The following is a 20472-nucleotide window of genomic DNA, read 5'->3' on the forward strand; positions in this document are numbered from 1 at the left end:
CCAAGCAAGTCATCTGGCAATCTCTGTGTCTATATTGGTGATAATAAACTTGCACGTACTTCTAATTTGACTGATTCATCCTTTTCTTTTACCAGTTGCAGTGCCCTGGACAGTGCTCTGCCCTGCTCATCGTGATGTTATTCCTAAAAGTCTGTTAGCAATTATTTGGTGATGCATTTCATTAGCAGAGCGTCAGAGAGGTGTAAATGAGCTAATTTTTGATCCATTTCCCATCCCATCCTAAGACAACAGATAACAGTGTAAACAAATGGGGAAATGTCTGATATGTAAATGGCCAAATTCAGCGTTAGATTTGTGGCTACGAGTGTATAGAATTACTCAGACATCATTTAAAGAACTGTTGATAAATAATCAAAAATAATTCCCTGCGAAAGGATCTTTCATTTTTAAAAGTAACGAGAAGGAAAAAGGGACACTTTTCTCTGAGAGATCGATCTAAGAAAAAACATTTAAAATATTATTATTGCTGCAAAACTGGTAAAAATATCATCTAGATTGCGGACATTTAATTCATCTCTTCCAAGAGCTTTTAAGACAGCGGAGCCTATTGTAGACTTTATTCACAGACAACCCTATGAGGTTTATCTGTCTACTGTTTTAACGTAGGCATTAGCCTGTTCATGTAATAGATGAGGAATATGCCACTAGACCATTTTTTCTATATAGTATAAACCTTGGGTGAATTGGAACAGATTTAAAAAAGGCTTGTATTCATTGGCGACTTTTACAATATGTTTCAGGTTGACAAAGGTGGTGCTGGAACGAGGCAACTTCTTGCAAGCTGTACCTTCTCATTCTATGCTTCTAAAACTTCATTCTAACTCTTTTACATTCTGCACTCTCTCATTTCCTTCTCTATGAATGGTATGTTTTGGCTGTATAGTGTGCAGGAAACAATACTTCTCACTGTATTTTAATACATGTGACAATAATTAAATAAATTCACCATTTGATTTGATTTGATTTTTTTTAATATGTATATGAGATAGTTTCTGCTTTGGGCCCAATCAACAATCTGGATACAAATTGCTTCCCATATCATGCTGTTCTGGAGCAGTGCTTCCCCATCCCCCCACCCCCCCCGCCCCACCACCCTGCCTACTGAAACTTATTTGCATATCACCAAATGTCAACCAACTACGAACCAGTGCATGTTTCAGCATGTTACTTTTTTTTTGCTTTAGAAACATGGCTTGATGTGTTTAAGAGTGGTAAGCTCTGAAAGTTCGATTAGTAGAGCTGAGAATTGATTTATCCCAAAAAGATAAGTAATTTTAATCTTTGAATAACTTGATGAGAAATAACTCAGCATGACTTTAAAATTTGGACAGAACCATTTGCTACTTGTATTGATGTACAAAAGTCAGTTTCTTGGTAAATTAAAAATATATCCATTCAGTTAAGATACAAAAATAGATTCTGAAGCCTTTAAAAATATTCCTAATATTGTTCTTGTGTCTTTTAAAAAAAAAAATGTAATTTTTGAAGCCTCCTCAAAGACTCGTAAGTGCACACAATTAGTGGAAATTCGCCATGGTGATTAGGATTTGATCTGAAGCGGTGGCCAATTTTGGGGATGCTTCCACTTCCAGTGCAATGTTTTTCAAGCTAGGGTAAAAGACTGTGAAAACTCAATTTGCACTGAACATAACTTGTGCTTAAAATTTTTCACTGGTTTGACTGATTTGGGGCAATTTGTGCTGGAAGAAACATCCCCAACCCAGCAAACCTCCAGGTCAGTGTGTTGTGTGTCTGTACATGTTTGCGAAATTTCTGGCCTTGAAATTATAGTCGCAAATATTAGCACAAGAATGCTTAAGCAGTTCATATGAAATTCCTTTGTCTGGCATTTTAATAGAGGCATTAATGCACTTGGTATTAAAAGGTTAAATAGCCATTAAAATATGGAACAGTAGAATGAGATGCAAATAAATTAATAATTCTTGTACTCTTATTCATTACATGATAATTTTAAAGCTTCTGTGTAGTACACACCATTGAGAATAAAGTCAGAATTAATTGGAATCATTGCAAAATTCACTCTTTAATAAGTTCTGATGAGTCCCTCTTTAAAAGAGATGTAGCCAGACTGTGCAATATTAATATACAAATGCTCGAATGAATTTCCTTTGTTCACTGTTTTAACATAGCTGTTAGCCAATATAAGTGTGTATCATATGATACAATTTCATCTCATAAGTAATTTATATGCATAGAGTTTGGCAATCATATTCAACCATTTAGCAAAATTGAGGTACGTGAAATATCTATTGATACAAATAGGTTAATACCCTTATTATCTGGAAATTCCACAGCAAGCCATTAGGAACTCTTGAGCTGAGCCGCTGTCAATATTAATACATACGCCCAGATCCTGCCCCTTTCTCCAGTGATCAATTTCAAGTCAGTTTCATCCATTCATCCATCCATCAGGTCAACCATTGCTATGTACTTAGGCTGATTTACCAGCAGAGCCATCAGTAATTACATTAGGGCAATAAAATAGAATCAACAGTTTAAAAAGAGAACTAATCAGAATAAAAACAAACAGATCTCTCAAGAGTGGGAAATGCATTTAAAGAAAAATTAGTTTTTAAAATGGCTTGGATAAATGAAAAAAATGTATATTTAATCATTTATTAACACAGTTTTCAATGCAATTCCCACTCAGTGCAGAGAAATGTAAAGGAATCTAGTTTACCAATCTAATTATTCTTCCTGGGTATGCTTAAGCCCCTCACTAAATTTTCAAAATAGAATCGTGGTCACTGAATTAAGTTATATATACACTTTTTTCCAAAATGGCCGATGTAACTGGACTCTGATATTTCACTATCATTTATTAATAGAATGTGTTTCATCATCCTGGCTATATTCCTACAATTACTGGTATTGTTTACATCTTCTTGGACAATGTTTATCTACTCTATTATTCCAAGCTCATCTGATTCATTGGTCTGATCTCCTGCCCTCTTGAGACCCATTTCCACTGAACTATCTGGAACTCACTTCCCAAGGACCTTTCCTCCTCCCTTTGCTCAAAATACCCACCCTCAGACCAATCATCTACAACCTTTCTTTCTTCTACAAGGTCTTTGACTATGTTGATATCTCCCAAATCCATGTCCATCTTATTCATTGTTTGTGTCTTTCCAAATAGGTATTGACCATCTCCTGCCACAGCAGCAAAATGGTCTGAAGCAAATCCACAAAACACATTTCCTGTGGTCAAAGATATTATTCTAGTTGGGTGGGACTTGCTTTAGTCCCTGTCTTATTTCTCCAGATACAGCCAGACTATCTCTACCAATGACTTCTTTTCCTACCTGATATCATGGTCCCATGACTGGAAATGATAACACACAGTTCCACTTCTTCACCCCCTCTCTGCAACAAGATTGCTTGACCAGCATTCAGTCTTGGATAAGCCACAATTTCCTCCAGCTTAATACTATCTTTGACATCTGTCACAAACTCTAAGTATGGTCTCCAGCTTTGTCTCCCTTTCTAGCCTCCCTCTCAGACTGAACGAGATCGTTCACCACCTCAGTTTCTACTTCACCCTCAGGAGGGCCTTCTGTTGAGCGCAATGATTGCCCACTCCCACTATTGTAATCACCTCTCTCTGCCACCCCCCCCAATTCTACTCCTACCAGAGCAAGCTGTCACTGAGATTCTCATTCATGTCTTTGATTTTCCAAAATCAAGTATTAGCTTTTCTAGCCAGTACATTTTGTACACTTCAGCTCCCTTGAAAAACTGCTGCCCTGCACCAAGTTGTTTCACCCAACGCTCCTATCCCTGCTAAATCTACATTGGATTATTCAAGTTTAAAAGCCATCTTCTTTAGCTTGTAAGGTGCATACAATCTCACTGCAGTAACATCTTAAATGAAGAGATGCCTTCATTCAGGATGCTATTGACTATGAGCTTCATGATGGTACTTTGTCCAAAAACTTGTTCATATGATGTGGTTGCCATTGATAAACTCAGCATTTATGATCAGTTTCTAATTGCCTTTGTGAGGATGGTGGTGAGCTGTAACTGAATGGCTTGCAAGGCCATTTCAGAGGGCAGTTACAGTGCTCTGGACTCATATTTTAGCCACTCCAGGAAGGGCAGTATCTTTTCTTCCCTAAAGAACGCTAGGGAACCAGACAGATTTTTACAACAATCCATTAACGTCAAGATCACCATTATTGAGACTAGCTGCTTAGTCCCACTTTTATTTAATTAATTGAGTTTAAAATCCCGATACCTGGTGAGATTTTAACTTATTTCTTGATCATTAGTCCAGGCCTCTGTATACCAACATAACACAGTAAGTACCGACTTCTTACTGTGTTTACCCCAGTATCTCCACATCATGGCTACCAATATAACCACTATGCTACCACACTGATACTGCCAAACTTTTACCAACAGTTTTAAACATAAAACTGAGAGTTTTTGGGTCTCCTTTATAATTAGGATGAGAAGGATAATTCATATCAATAGGATCTGTTCAAATATAATCTACATATATTTTATTTTCCATACATAAAAACATAAAATTGTATTTGTAATATTAAAGTAACTATATTTGTGCATCTTAATTAACTGGTTAGAATATAAAACACAGAAAAATGCACTCAAGTTTTGAAAAACAAAATATAGCCTCAGCTAATCATTTTGTCCTGACTTATCTTTTGCTTTTTTTTACACAATTCAGCCTTTGGAGTATCTTGTAATGTGGGCTGTGGCCTTCAAGTGGGCTTTAGCCCTATACCATTGTTTGCTAACATATGCAATATGTATATTTTTTTAAATTACTTGCAATACTCTTGGTGTTTCGTTTTCAATTGTTTTTTTCCCTTTGAAACCTCAGCCTCTGCAACTTGGCTCTGGCTATTACCGATAAGTGTTTTGCTAATGTCTATTGTTTCCTTCCACTGACGATTTGCATTGGACTTGAGCTGAACAACTCCTGTAGAGGGAAGGTGGTTTCAAGGATTTACGATTTCTTGCACACTAATCTCAAAACAGTAAGGGGACAACAGATGACAGCGTTGAACAACAACAACAAAACATTGCCAATCTGCAAGAAAAAATTTCCATGTAATCTGTGTTTAACATCTTCCTTATGCCACTTAACACAAGAGCAAACAGGGCAGGTGGGTCTAACAGTAGCTTTGCTATCAACTACTAATCCTGTATTCTCCTCAAAGCTTTGCAATAGTCTCGGGCCTTTGAAACCCAGAGTGATAAAGTCAAACAAGTATTTTCAACATACCTGATCATTTATCTGGCATGAGACTAGGTTGTGTTCATAACTCCGTCCAAACCTGATGTATTTCAGCCAGCTCCCTATATCAGGCTGACTGGCATCGATGCAGAACTTTACATTGCCTAACTCATCCAAGACCTGGAAGAAAAATGTTCAGATAAAATCAATATAGACTGAGTCACAAAGGAAACCAGAAATAAACTATGTACCTCCCACATAGCTGCAATAAAAATGGCCCCAGCATGCATGTATATTTAAATATATACATGTAGCTGTGAAATTTGGTCTTGACACAGTACATATATTTACTCCCTTGAATTGAAGGCATTTTGGAGGCGTACTGACATTTTGTAGATGTTTCCTAATGATTGGAGGGGAGGGGAGAAAGAGTCATATATCACCTCAATCCCTCAGAGTGGAATGTAACTCTGACTTTTATTTTTGGGGTCATGACCCCCCCTCCCTTTCACTGCCCTCATGAAGTCAACATCTATGATGCAAAAATTTAATCTGCACGTGCATAGTTCATAACTGATTTAGCTGCTGTGGATTTTCAAATGATTCCCTCAAAAGATAAACTCCAGCACTATCTTCATAGGAACTGATGTTTGTTATCCAAACACTTACTGGAAAGCAAACATTTATGAATCTTTAAATATTAGTGCACTCATTGCACATGACAATAATGGGTCTGCAACAACATTTTTATTATAATTGCTCCGGTGTTTACTGTTTCTGCCATTGTTAGAAAGGTTTTAAGTAATATTGAACAAAATATTCCTAGATTGTTTTAGGAAGACAGAAATTTCCAAAGCGACAAACTAATAATAAAATACAAAAAGATAGGAAAGTCTTAAAAAACTTTTGCCAAATATGAACATTTTGATTGATAAAGCCAACAATGAGAGACATCCAAATAACTTGTGTAATATTCACATTATTATACATAGTGGATGAGGATACACACACGCAGATAAAAATTTATTTACATAATTATACATCATATATCCATCGTGTATGATAAATTATAGACTCGTATGTATAAACAGTTGTGTCAACCTGTTTGGGATTTACAGTGAAAGTAAAGTAGTTTTCATATTCACAATTACTCTAATGTGCATTTGAAAGAGACAGCTATTGAACTAAATCACTTTATAATAAGTAACCTTTAAAACCCAGGCAACTTTCACAGCTTAATCTGTGGATCAGGCTTGAAGTACTGTAAATATTAAAAAGTGGTAACTGCAAATATTGAACGCTGTTTGTTTGAACTGTGAAAATGACTCCTTATCATTTCAACTGAAAGCAGCCACGCATTGAAAAATAACTTGGGAAGATCAGAATGTGATGCCAGCTGTGCTCGGCAAGTTTAAATCGATTTTTATTTCAAATAAACGCATTGATATAAGAACAGGGAGAAGAAAATGTTGTTAAGAATCAGCAGATTGTCAAACGCTCAAGTATTTTGCGAGTAATTAGAGAAAAACTGTTAACGGCAAAATACATCTTCAAATACTAAGAACCAACCAGAAGTGTAAAGGAGCAATGGGCTAAAACTGGGAGCAGAAAGAACACGAGTAACTCTGGGCCCATCAATGATTAAACAATGCTATCAGAGACAGCTATTCAACTTAAAACAACACCCCACCTCAAAAATATTATTTTCATAGAGTGCATTTGCATTTCTTTACAGCAACTGGTTTCACCTAGTAAACTATCGCGGCTTTTCCCTGTTTGCCTAACCTCTAACCATTGTAACATGCAAATCAGAGAACCTCTACAGGAGCTGATCTAGGTCATTAACTTGTAATAACTTTCAGGGACGCACTACTGTATTGGAAGGTGCGGTTGCACTAATCATAAAGGAAGAGGACGGTCCCCTCTTGACTAAACTTCGCCACTTACTTTACATTCCAAGGCAATTAATAAAAGGGGGCCTGGCTTCAGGAGGCTAGAAACTGCCCATTAATAGCCAGTTTCGGTGTAAAGTAATCGCGGCCTGTAACAACCATCCTGAATCACTCCGCCTGCATGACCTTACCTTTCTCGACTACAATGGGGGAAACTGATCATTGAATTAACAGTATGAGACGAGCTTTTTCTCTCCCCCCCTTCCAAATATTTTATATTTAAACATCTACAAAATGTTATGTGTTATAGATACGGAATATCATAAAATGTTATTATGGTTTTATTTTAAACATTGATGTGTTGTCCATATGAAGCAAGCCTTTCCAATAATATTATGGAACTTTAATTCGCTGTGCCCACACTAAATGCTGGGGGTCAGCAGCTGGACTGATGTGGGCAATTGGAGCGTTTACCTCTACAACCACTGAGTGTATCTTAATAGAACTGCAAAGGTGGGAACAGACCACCCCCTAAACTTCCAATTGTGTTAATAATGGAATCTAGTTAACAGGGGCAGGGATTTGATTCAATGTGCAATAAGGACCGGGACAGAACTGAAACTCGTGGAAACGTCGCAAGGGCCAAGTAGCAGAGGCTTTGCAGCCTCTTATTTACTTCCTCCCAGCCGTGAGCAGGAGAAGCAATCCGACCTAGAGTGTTTGCAGGTGCTGTTCAAACCCGAACAGCGAGGGCGACCCAGCAGATAGTAGAGAATTAAAGTGCGCCCCCTCCCCTTTATCGCGGACTGGCCTCCACTTTAGGAAGTGCCGAATCCTTATTTGAATTCCACACAGACGCTGCCCCGTCTTCAGCACAGTCAAGAGGACATGGAAACGAGTCCAGAACAGCAGCGGTAACTGGGTGAAGAGCCGCGGCAATCGCCTCTTTTGCTATAACTGGCGGTGTTCACATTGATTCCAGTGGGGCCCCCAGTGCCAGCAACAATCGCTGTCCGCTTCCTCAGTTATCTCCCTGGGCTCTAGTTACCGGATCGGGACCCCCAGCAATTTCCCCCCAAGGCTTCCTCACCGACAGGATGGCCTGGGGAGGATTAGTTTTACAAAGTGAGGGAAAAGGGGGGAGTTTGGAGAGGAGTCTGAAATAAGAGAGAAACTTCCACCGACTTCATCATCGCCTGGTAGATCAATGTTAAAAGTGCGAGAGTGATCCAGAAACCTACCTGTTTGTGGGAAAGGGGGGGGGGGAAGAGAGAAAGGGAGACTGGCGAAAGCGATTTAAAGAGAGCGAGAAGTGGGAAAAAGAGAGAGAGAGATGCTCTCTTCACTGGGGGGGATTGAGTGGGAGCCAGTCCTTACCTTTCACACCCTCAGCTACAATTCACTGGGAAGGGGCCAGCACCCAAATCCTGTCCTCTCCTGCGGGGGGGAGGAAAACAATGCTCCAATCCAACTGCAAACGGCCCCCGGCACTGTTCTCTCGGCGGATCTTTCCTTCCTCCACCTCCCCCTTGATTCCTGTTACCGAGAAGGAGGAGGAGAAGGGGGGGGGGGTGGATGGATTTGGAACAAGAGGAGGGGAGGGGGGGGGGGGGGGGGTTGGCTGATGTGTCTGCCGGCCTCTCTCTAACACTCCGGCTTAGTTTATTTGTCCTGTGCAAAGCAGCGCGGTCAAGGCCAGCAAGTTGTGCAGGAGGAGAGGGTGGGACCTCGGGAAAGAGAGAGGGGGGGGAGGGAAGGGAGGTGGGGGCAGTAACTCCTGTCGGGAAGAGAGGGATTTGCTGCCCTGACCTGGTCAGATGGCCCCGGGGAGCAGATTCCCAGATCAATCTCTGGACCTGCTTTCGGGTGAGCTCGGAAGCGAATCCATCCAGACACGCGGGTTACCCTCGACCTCAAGCTTACTTTCCCTTCCCTTTCTTCTCTCTCTCTCTCCCTCCCTCTGATGAAGTGTCAGAAGCGCCCTCGATCGCCGAGGTCAGCAAAAGGTCGTTATTGGAGAGAGATCTCCAGGAGAGCTCATTAAAAAGACAGTAACCCAGTGACAGGATAACATGGGCTGGATTTAAAGAGACAGCGTCCACCCTATGTGCCCCCACCCCCCGACTGCAGTGCCTTTAGTCTGTGAGTAAGGACGGAATGAGAACCCAGATACTCCATAACACGCCTATCTGTAACCAGTATTGGTTGAGACTCGCAAGTAATTATTAGTCTAGTCAATGTCGACCCAGTATCAGCACACTTGTGAAGCACTTTGGACTATTTACTAACACCCGTTTGTTTACATGTGACTATTTTTAAGTTCATGAATAACCAAAAAAACTGGGTCTAATTAAGTCAACGTTATAATGCATGGAGTCTGTAAAAGGAACTCTAATCCCCAAATAAACTTAAATCTGTAAATATATATTTGTGTTGAATTTATGGAGACACATATCATGTATTGAATGGTTTAGACGTTTTCTGTTTGGCTAAAGTACTATTGAGTCGATGCACTTTTGCTTTTACACGTTGATGTTTGTCATGAAATATCACCAGGATGTAGCTGTGTTTTGTTTCTTTTTTTATTTCTTCTTCCCCCCACCTTAATCACTCCTCCCCGCCCCCAACCCACCAGCCGCAAGGAAAGGCCCATGTGCACATAAATCACTTGCTGAAATCGGATCGCGTCCACATGCAGCAGCCTGGAATCCCACTTTCATATGGAATCATCAATGGGAAGGAGTCCCCGGAATAAAAGTAAAACCCTCTTCTCCCGCCGGGGCCCGCACCCACAAACATTCAATCTCTTTTGCAATGTAATCAGACTGCGTTGGAAGTCAGTTTAAAAAGGACAGTGCCACCGGGCTTTGAATAGATTTCTGTTTCTCGCAGTGTGCAAGCGGATTAAGATTTATAAGTTTTGGCCCGATTGAAGCTGCTTTTGGAAAGCTCTTGCTGAACGGGGAAGCCTTGAGAAGGGAATAGGACGGAATAGGCTAAAGAGTGTCGGGGGGGGGGGGGGGGTCACTATTCCCCCCACCCCGCCTTCGCCAACCCGAGTGACCACAAATAGAAAACACTGCGATGCTTGTTGGGATGCATGATTTTAGGGGCCACATGTTTTTATTAAAATATTACTCAGAACTTTTAATAGGATTGCTACCATGCGGAGTAAAGAGTACTGAAAACAAAAACACTGTCCTTTTAGAAAGGAAGCATAGTTTTGCTGTAAGTAACTTTATTGTTTCTGGGCCAAGCACCGTTAAGATGACTTTACATTTAGCGCTCCACAGGCACACGAGATTCACATACACTCCACAGATCCCGCACACACACATAGGCACACAAGATACACACACGTGATCAGTTACTTCTCCAGAATAGGGCTCTCCGAATAAGCAGCCGGGAGAGCTCAGAAGTCACAAATAGAAGAACAAACTGCTCAGATACTCTCTATGCCATTCCCAGTCCTGGCTGCACCCTCTGGGTAATAAAGGCCGACAAAATTCAGGTCCTTCTAAACTGATGGGCCCGGGGGAAAAAGTTCTGCTGATCGTCTACTTTCATATTTTACAAGGTGACGGGGCCTTACTCTCTGTTTGCTTGCCTCTCCTCAACCCCACTCATCCATGCTCCTTCACTCACTCCGCCTGCAGGTCCGAGAAAACTCTCATCAATTCCCCGTTAACCAGTTCCGTCTACAGTTTGCTACACTTTCTTTAATCAATAAAAAAAAATATTGTTTTAAAAAAAATCGAACCATACGTCTGCAGGGGAAAAGCATTTTCTATCCCCCACACCCATTGATACTAAACTTTTTTAAACACAGATGTGTTGGCCCTGGGTTATTAAACAGCAGTATGCTTGCGAGGATTTTGTAATAGATAGTGACAGGTTTAAAATAGCAGACGTTCTTAAATAGCTTCAATCGCACCCTTTTGTCTTGAGAATGCACAATTATTCATAACGTGAATTATGTGTGTTCTAAAGCACCTATTACCGCTGGTTTGTCTTGGGGTGTCTATGGTCACACATTCAAAATGGAAACATTTAAGTGGGTCCAGTCTGATGTAAAGCATGTTTACCTTTAATTGATTTTAGAGTGTTTCGGTTAAATAGAATTATCGCTCCTTCTGTCACCGTGAGGTTTTCAATTCGTTTCTGCTGTCTGATCAGTGACAGGATTCTGTTTATTTTAAATTCCAATGTTGTCTTTTTTGTTGTCGTTGTGGTGGTGGTGGTGGAATTACTGACGTGCAACTTTAAATGCGACGCTAGGTATGACCGGATAAACTCCGGGATTCTTTTGTAAATAGCACCAAAACCTGGGCAGAGATTCCCATAGACTACAACGCTGAGAACCTTTGCTAAACCCCGGTTGCTGACCGCGGGCTTCCTGCCGTTCCTCAAGATGTCCATTGTTGGAGCTTTTTAATTTAGCAATAAATTGGGCAAGCTGAACCTATGAGCTGTTCTATTTTCTTCCTGTCAGGATGAGGGATTTGTTTTATGATGCATTGTGTGTTAACTAGAAGCAGCAGTGAGTTGGGAAACTGATTACTATTTTGTGGAGTTGATCTGCTTTTCTGATATAGAGCTGGATAGTTTTTTTTTAAAAAAGCACCGTTCTCTGAAAAGCAGGAAATGTTGCTGTGTAAACAAAAGCGTCGAGTATCAGTACAACGTCCTGGGCAAATTAGCTTTATATTGATAGGACTGGGACCAGGAGCTAAAATGGATTGTGCGGAGAGGCAGTGCCACACATAGCCCAGTAGATGGCAATCGCAATTGGTAGTAAAATGATCTGACATTGGTTTTCGATTTTAACCAATATATCATGTGTCTTACACATAATCAATCTGCTGATCTCTGCATTACTGTAAACTTCTATCGTTTCAGCGGCGCTTGTGAAAATCTCATAACTTCCAGATGCTTTCTTTTTTATTTAATTTTCCTGGAGGTTATGATAAACTCAGTGACATGGTCTGCACCACTGGACACTGGCTCTGCCGAAAGCCACTCTCTCTCTCTCTGCCCAATTGTATCCCAGGAACACAGTCACAACAATACCAAGCTCACTTGCCGATGAGACAAGGGGTTACCGGACAATTGAGCCTGACATCATGCATCTAGCGGAAAAGTCACAGAAAACCAGGAAATGACTTTATTGATAAACTTTTTTTTTGTTCTGTGTAAGTTATATTTAGGACAACAGTGAGTAACTTTTTTAAGAGGGAGAATAGTTAAAATCGACGGCGGGTAAATCTCAAAACTCGTGTCTTATTTCTCAGGTAATTTCATGTACTTTGGAAGTCTGCACATGGACACGCTTACAGATTCTGGGGATTCAGAGGCACGTTTTTAAAAGGATGTGCAGACATCTTTACTCATACACACAATCATACAGATGCTTACTCAAGGGAACATTCACATACAATTACATATGCATAGAAAAGCTCACACCTAATAACACAAACAACACCACCCCCAACCCCCGGACACGTACATTCAAATATTACTGAGGTGGGGGCGAATAGAAGCTCTGTCCAACTCAATACCATATTCTGATGGAATCCCAGTTATGATCTACTTTCACCAGATTTCAAATCGGACCTCAGTTGAGGACAACACACTTGTCCTCGAGGTATCCGTCTAAAGAGGGGAAAGCCTGTTATAGAACGGGATTTCATGCCCCCTTCGTCATGGCCAGTTTGATGACCGGGGCATTTATCAGGCAGCAAGTTGCTGCGGTGAACCTGCCCCGCCTTCGCCCCGATTAAGGCCTTTTTGCCCCGCCACCATTGCAGTGGCCATTGGAAGGTCTCATCCCACTCTGGCCGCCGTGGATAGTTAATAGTGCTGTTCACTCAGGGAGCCGGGCAAACACGCCCAGTATTACTGCAGGCTCCGCAGTGTTGGGATTCTCCTAGTCAAAAGGTATCGTAATACCTGATCAAGGAATCCGGCATGGGGCAACTGACACTGAGGACCTCTCCCTGCTCTTATCGCTGACACCCTGCCCCTTTCCCATTTCCTGCACCTCCAGTGTCCCCCTCCTGGCATCTCTCACCTGTGAGCTAGAATTCAGTGACAATGTGAGGCCTGGGCTGGGTGTGATATGGGCATACCCAACTCTCCGGGCACTGCCATTCAATAGCACTGCCACCCACTGACTGGCTGTAACTTTTAAGTGGTACTTCATTGGGTCGGCCTCAAGGTAATGCCAGCTGTCCTCCGGCAGTGGGGCTGAAGTCCTTAAATAGCCATTAGTTGACCGCTTAAGGGCTTGTATTGCTGTCAGGATGGAAAGGCACCGAAGGACTTACTCAGAGTCAAGGTGCTACACTCCTGCCTGATTAAATGCCGCCAATCATGAAACTCACCACAGGGGGGCGAGGGGGGGCGGAATAAGTTCCTAGATTCATAGAATCCTATAGTGCAGAAGGAGACCATTCAGCTCATCGAGTCTGCACCCACCACTAGACCCTATCCCCGTAACTCCACATGTCAACCCGCCAATCCCTCTAACCGCCCAAGGGACAATTTAGCATGGTCAATAAAACTAACTGACACATCTTTGGACTGTGGGAGGAAACCGGAGCACCGGGAGGAAACCCACACAGACACGGGGATATCGTGCAGACGCCGCATAGACAGTCACTCAAGGGAATCGAACCCGGGTCCCTGGTAGCTGTGAGGTAGCAGTGCTAACCACTGCGCCACCGTGCCATCCCGTGTGCCACCTGTCTGTCTACGCAATGCAGAGCATGGGGCTGAAAATACTTAATAAAGATCCATTACATCCTTTTACTCAGCCATTAGATATAGATCCCAAAGATTAATTCTTCACTCAAACGTGTAGCTCTTTGGAATTGTCTACCCCAGAAGGCTGGGGTTGCTCAGCCAGTCAGTACGTTCAAAGGGGCGCTGGATGGATTTTCGGACTCAATGGGAATGAGGGTCTGAGGAAAAGGTGGGAAAGTGGAGTTGGGGAAAGAGGATCAGCCAGGATCGCTTGAAGAGACGGACGGTCCGCTCCTCCTCCTATTATATGTTCTTATTCAATGAACACATTGACCGTCCTAAGTTTGGCTTTAAAACCATTTCTTCCGAAATAAATAAAAACTGTAAAACAATAGGATTACGTGGTGTGTGTATGTGATGTTCCTTTATGGATGGTTATCTGCGACTATAGGACGAGTCTTGCATAGCTGCATGTTCACTATGTATACAGGATAGTTTTGCCTGTATAACCACATATGGATATGTCAGTTGTATGTCTCATATGTGACTGGATCTTAAGTAGAATGAGAAAAGAGTGAAAAATAAAAATCTTGAAGACACTTGGTCTGGATTCTTTGTGAGTGCCCGATTCAATTAAATGAAGGGTTGCTATCGAGAGCAAATATTAGCTGGGGAACGGTGTAGGCGACGGTTACATAAGTAGAACGATCCGCTATGACCTGGCCTGGAGAAGGAGATTATCTTCCCATCCGACCTTGTTTCCATATTTAATTCACGAATCTCTTCATTGGGTAGTTTGTGCGCAAATAAATTAATGATTTACCACGTTTCATTGCCTGATTTCGGCCACTTTCAAAACTTATCCCGATTTGCTTGGAAAGTTTGTGTCTTATTCGCCCGGCCAACATGTGAATTGTCGAAGCAAGTAGGTAGTGTAGAGTAGCTACCTGCAGTACCAGTGAAGATCTTAACTCGCACCCATCAGTAAACTGTTCGAACAATAATAATTGGCCAGGCCTCCTTAGTTTTTGAACGCTCATGTGGCATTTTCGAAATGATTTCAAGAAATTTGAAAGTTGTCAAAAACAACTTACAGTTCTCCACAAGACACACTTACGGGTGATAGCGAATGGTGTGGAAAGAGTGGGGACATGTTCGATATTCAGCCCCCTCCCCAGCCTGAAGTTGTATTGTTAATGCTATTGGCAGGTCACAGCCATGACATCTATTAAAGTCCATCTTAACTTAGAAAATAGATCTTGAGGGGTCAAAACCATTTGACAATATTTACCCAAAGCAGAACTCCGTCATTAATAAAATACGTCAAAGACCCGATTGCACTGGTTGAGGGTGAAATAAGACACAGAAAAGAGCACAAGTAATGCACATGAAGTGCCTTTCTGTGCGTGTGTGTGTGTACACGGATGTGCAGATGTTTGTATTTAAGGTTGTCTGCGCAATTATATCCACATTTGTGTGAATGTTAATTTACCTCTCTGCAGGAATGTGTATGTGTCTATCATACAATGACCATCTCCTTATTCTAATTATTTACATGTGGAACACAGTTTAATTAACGGAATGCATAGTTGCGGGACCCAGCACCAGTTGCCGAGAATCTGTTGCCCCAGTATAAAGTTTGTATATTAAATGCCACTTATGGCGGACTGTAACCGCTAAATGTACTGGTGGCAGAAGTACATTTTTTAAAAAGAAAAGTTGATTTCATTCATCAAACAATGTGCATCTGACTCCGAAGCCAGGGCTCCAGTCAAGAGGAAGCAATCTCCTGGGCTGTTGGAAGGAATTCCAAGCTGTTTGCTGCAGAATTAATTGTTTGAGCTTTACATGCAGACACAAGATGAATTATATGCTGACTAATTTTGGGGGACATAGGTTTGAGTACAATTGGGGATCACAAAACACATAACTGAACGGGGGGGGGGGGTGTCGGAGTGATCTTTAAAAATAAAAAAAACTCCCCATCAGAAAGGAAAATAAGTTACTATTTCATTGTCGTTCACAATAAAATTAATGTCAAGACCAAAAAATTAACAGGCTTTATTTTTCAAAATATATCCTACTGTCCAAGGGGTCAGGGAATGGTTTACTCGACTGTAAAGGATTGTACATATATACAATGGAAGGGGGGTGTTTTACAGGTTTTACACTTCCCCCTCACCTCACTTTCATCACAAAAACCGCAATCTTTCATTAAATAGTACTAAATTAAATCGACTTTTGGTTCAAGAAGAATATGTCTGTGTGGGTCCGATGTTTATTATTAACTAACATTATGACTGTTATTCCTCCTGTTGTTGTGACTGGCTCGCCCACGTTTGGTTGGGATGACTTTGTTTTGCGTTTCTTTTCCTAGTTATTTCATGTACTTGCTTGTTGTGACGGTGTAATTTGATTCTCATTAATCATTCTCACAATTACCAGAGCTCGGCGCGGCTTTACTTCATCAACTTTCTCCGTTCGGTTCATTAAAACGGCACCTTCTCTGATTAGGCAAGGCACACCGAGCTCTGGAACTGGGACATAGCGCTCTGCTCAAAGGGAAACGGCGCCCGAGACTGGAGCAGAAGCCTGGTCGCTTTCATTTCTTCTTATTACTTGTTATAGGAATGCACACGCGTGTTTTATTACGTTGTTTGTTTGCCTGGGTAACACCAAGTTTTTGTGTTGATCTTCTCCCGGCTTTATTTAAAACATATTCTGTTCTTTCCCTTAACCTACGGTGATCCTGGTTCCAGACACCCCCCTCCCCACCCCCCGGATCAGTGAAAACGCACCAGGACAAGTTTCCCCAAGTCGGTTGTCCAGACCTCAAAAACGGGGATCGGAGACGGAGCTAGTGGCCCGGGAGGTTTGTATCACTGATCTATTTATAATTCCACCTGGGGAGACTTCTAGATATTTCAGTTTTTTTTTAGTCGCTAATCTTTCATCCAAGTCCGTTGCAGGTCCCAGCCGCTTCGTATTCCCATGAACGGATACTTTTCCTTAGTTACCTGCTGGGGTCACGCATTCAGGTTTGTTACTGCCGGTTGTGGGGACTTTTCAGTTAGAAGTCGGAGCTTAATATTTCAGCCTGCGTATATGCAGCCTTGGCTTCAACTTTTACTAACATTAAGAGATTGGCTATTCAGTATTAATTCATCAAAATCAGGGACGGGATTAATGTGGCTGAAACATTAACCAGCTAAAAAATACATTTGACTAGAAATTCCTCATTAAAGAGCGTTTGTTTCAAGCATGTCATGTACTCCGTGTAGGGGCGAGAGAGAGAGAGATTCATATCTCTTACATAAAATGTTAAAATACTGTGTGGCATCCGTCGTTCGAGTGCCGCTGTACACAATGAATATTCTGCGCCCAGTAAAGGAGAACAGCGGCACTTAGAGCCCACAATAATGCCTCGTCTACGGTGTCCCTAGGTGGTAAAGAGGAAGCATTCCTCAAGCATATCTTCCTTTGAATAAGGTTGTTGATCTGATATCCGTAGTGCGTTGAACTGGATATACAGGACTAGTCAGAATGACAAATACCATGCTGGGAGAGAGCTGAGCGGCTTAAAAATCTGGACACCCATGTGTTTTAATCAGTAGAATTAGGTTTATGTCAATTAGATGCAGGTGGGGTTTTAGATGGTGAATGCTGCCGTCTTTCTGTTCAACTGTCAATAGTTTCTGTAAACCACCCCGTCCACATCAGACTCTCTCTCTCTGCTCAAGAGTCTGCTCTTGCTTTCTGTCCCTGTAGAGTTAATAATGGATTCCTATTGAGGTGTTTCAAGTGTTGTCCCTGTCCCTGTCCCACTCATTCCAGACACATAAGCATCGCAGTATGGGGATCCGAGAGGCTAAAACATCTCATTACATCTGTTTTGGGGATTTTCAGTGTGAAGCAAGCTGCATATAAACCAGACATAACTGATTAATTAACTATGTCTTGCAGCTACATTTAATAAAAACTGAAGAGGCAAGACAACTCGGATTCGGAGTACATTTCACCATAACTCTCGCCAGCCCTTCTCCAGTGGTTAAAACCGTCTCTGGAAATGTAACAGATAAACCAGGAAGGGAGAGCCACACAGTGAATGTTTACAAAGTCCCAATTTTTCCCTGCCTTTGGTAACTAAAGGTGTCTCAATCGTTGGTGCTGTATCTCATGTGGTGATTTCATGTGAAATGCCTGAAGGTTGCTGCCTTATAAACAAAAAAAAACTCCTTTCTCTGCGCAAGTTTTCAAAATACACCAGGAACTGTAGAATCTGCAGCTGGCCTCCGCTTTCACCCACACACTTTCACTGAAGAGGGAAAGTAGATGAATTTGAAAGATTATTGCTGGACAGTACAATGGGATAACCCTTCATTGCTTTGGACAGTTTACAACATCTTTCCTTGGGGGATCGGCTTACCAATTTTGACACAGAGCCACAATGAAAGCACATTAGCGCCTGACATTGCCCGTCACCAAATTCATATAAACAATCGCTGGTCCTGAATGGAATCATTGGGACCACTTTACAGAGTCCCAGCCCATTAACACCTGCAAAACATACGATCCGCTATTTACCCGTAGCACTTGAGACGAACTAGTTAAGCTAGATTCTCCCAACAACAAAGGGCAAAAACAAAATTAAAAAGGACAGACAGGGTCCCGATTCTAACCGTTGTTTGAGAGAATACTGCCCATCTTTAACATGAAAAAACTCCAACAAAGCGCATTTTCCCCAAATGACAGATAAATTATAGTCAGATCTGTCCTAATCTATAGAAAATATGACTCGATTAGGCACCTTTTCTTAACGTGTCGCCTGCAAGGTAGAGGCAATTTTATATTGAAAATTGCCAGCGACAAAGCAACAGGTATACAATGATCAGTGATATCATACATGTGCACGGACTGATTTGAAAATTGGAAACAAACTCGGAACAACTCCAAGCGCAGATCCGCAGGTTTGCCCAGTTCCACAGGAATTCATTTGAAGGAAGCCACACTCACACTAAAAACAAAAGTTGTGCTTCCTGAAGACTTTGTTTTGCTCAGCTTGTTAATTTTTGATTGCAGCGGAGTGAAAGACATGTTTATCTTTAAAGGAGTCAATCTATTACTCAAAGTACTAAGGAGTTAGTATTATGGTGAGACAGATACTCCCACAAGGATGTAAGCGGACACCCTTTTAAGGGTTACTTTTCGCAGACTAACCAAAAGTACAAGAGGAGGTCTTGGCGGTGGTCAAAACCCTCTCACATGTGCTGCGCTAATAGCGACCCGGTGCCGGGGGTGCATTCCAGCACATCATTAAGAACTGGTTTTATTTATTATGCATTATCAGTCGCGATTCACCGCTTCCTATATGTTGTAGTGATCTGGGGAGGGACTTTTTGTCTGTGTGTGTCTGCTAAACTGTCAGTTTCTCCAATCTAACTGAAGTAACACACTTCAAAATTTTAGATAAGAATATTCGCCCTATTTTATTCGACTCGATTACTTTGCAGAAATTCAGATGTAATGTGTTCATGTAGGAGATTTTACCTTATTTGGGGAATAAGGGACCGATATTTTAAATTGCTTGAAGGAATTTGATCTATTCGCTGAATTGGAGTGCTGGATTAGACACAAGCAATTGAATCCATTTCAGAGACAAACATAACTTAAGAGAAAACATAAACGGTCTTTTACCAAAACAAATGCTAAATGAGATGTCACCGGAGCTACTAAAATAGATCCCGAAATTGAGGGACTGTAGAGATTTTTGTAAGGCGTAATTATTTTAATAATTTGAGATGTTGAGTTAAATTGTATTAGTTTGGTAACTATTGAATAAATATCGTAATCAATATTGATTTTTACAGGAAATATCTTTTCACATCCACATTCAAAGAATGCTTCAAAGATTTAGGCAGAGAATAATTTGAGAACACTCATACCGACTTCCATATAGAATGAGCCGAGTTATTAAAATAACACCCCCCCCCCATTCAAGTAGCAATAATTCATTCGTCAAAATAAAGTGATTTTTTTTCCTGAAATCGTGTTTTGGTTTGGCCGTGGAAGGTTATAGTAGGGATACGGCACAAGTCTCGCCTCGACAAGAAGCACATAGCTGAAAGACTGTTGTTACATTCCGCCACAGTGAAAAAAAGGGTTTTCTTGAAAAAGACAGAAGCCTTGCCGCTCTGCCCTGCACTTCATAAATCACATCTTTATATGGACAAGGTCAGGGCACCTAACAGCTCAGACATAGGTCTTTGCAGAGTTTCTGCACACTAAGGCATGTTTATTCTCCAGCACAGATCTCCGAGGAGCAGTCCAGCACGCTTCTAATTACTTTTGATTATTTTCATTTGTTGGGGTCAGCTCTGCTTGCCAGTGTTGCTGCAGGGCTGATTTACTACAAATTCCATGCCTTTGAGGGCCTGAATGGTGTGTTTTTTAAGAATTAGCGCCGATTATTTTGCCTCGTTCTTATACAGTACTGTAAACAGGCAAGGGGGGGGGGGGAGGAGGGAACGACTGTCCTTTAGCAAGCACATAGTAGTCCCACTCTTCTCCTGTAATGAAGCAGAAAGCTTTATT

The 20472-nt window shown here is 41.5% G+C and overlaps 1 protein-coding gene across 11 annotated transcripts in view; it reads right to left on the reverse strand.

The window, feature by feature from the left end:
• mecom (MDS1 and EVI1 complex locus) overlaps window positions 1–20472 on the reverse strand; it is a 738436-nt gene that overhangs the window by 103918 nt on the left and 614046 nt on the right. For 9 of the 11 annotated variants that reach the window (XM_080185874.1, XM_080185870.1, XM_080185869.1 and 6 more), the window contains one exon: window positions 5294–5425. In XM_080185874.1, coding sequence (XP_080042000.1) covers window positions 5294–5425 — 132 coding nt within the window. Of the gene's footprint in view, window positions 1–5293; window positions 5426–6814; window positions 6853–8514; window positions 8695–20472 lie in introns of those variants that run through there. The other 2 variants (XM_080185876.1, XM_080185878.1) reach the window with 2 other exon arrangements.

The sequence above is a fragment of the Carcharhinus amblyrhynchos genome, chromosome 3 (genome assembly GCF_965287045.1).
Source record: "Carcharhinus amblyrhynchos chromosome 3, sCarAmb.v2.hapA, whole genome shotgun sequence".
Taxonomy (NCBI): Eukaryota; Metazoa; Chordata; class Chondrichthyes; order Carcharhiniformes; family Carcharhinidae; genus Carcharhinus; species Carcharhinus amblyrhynchos.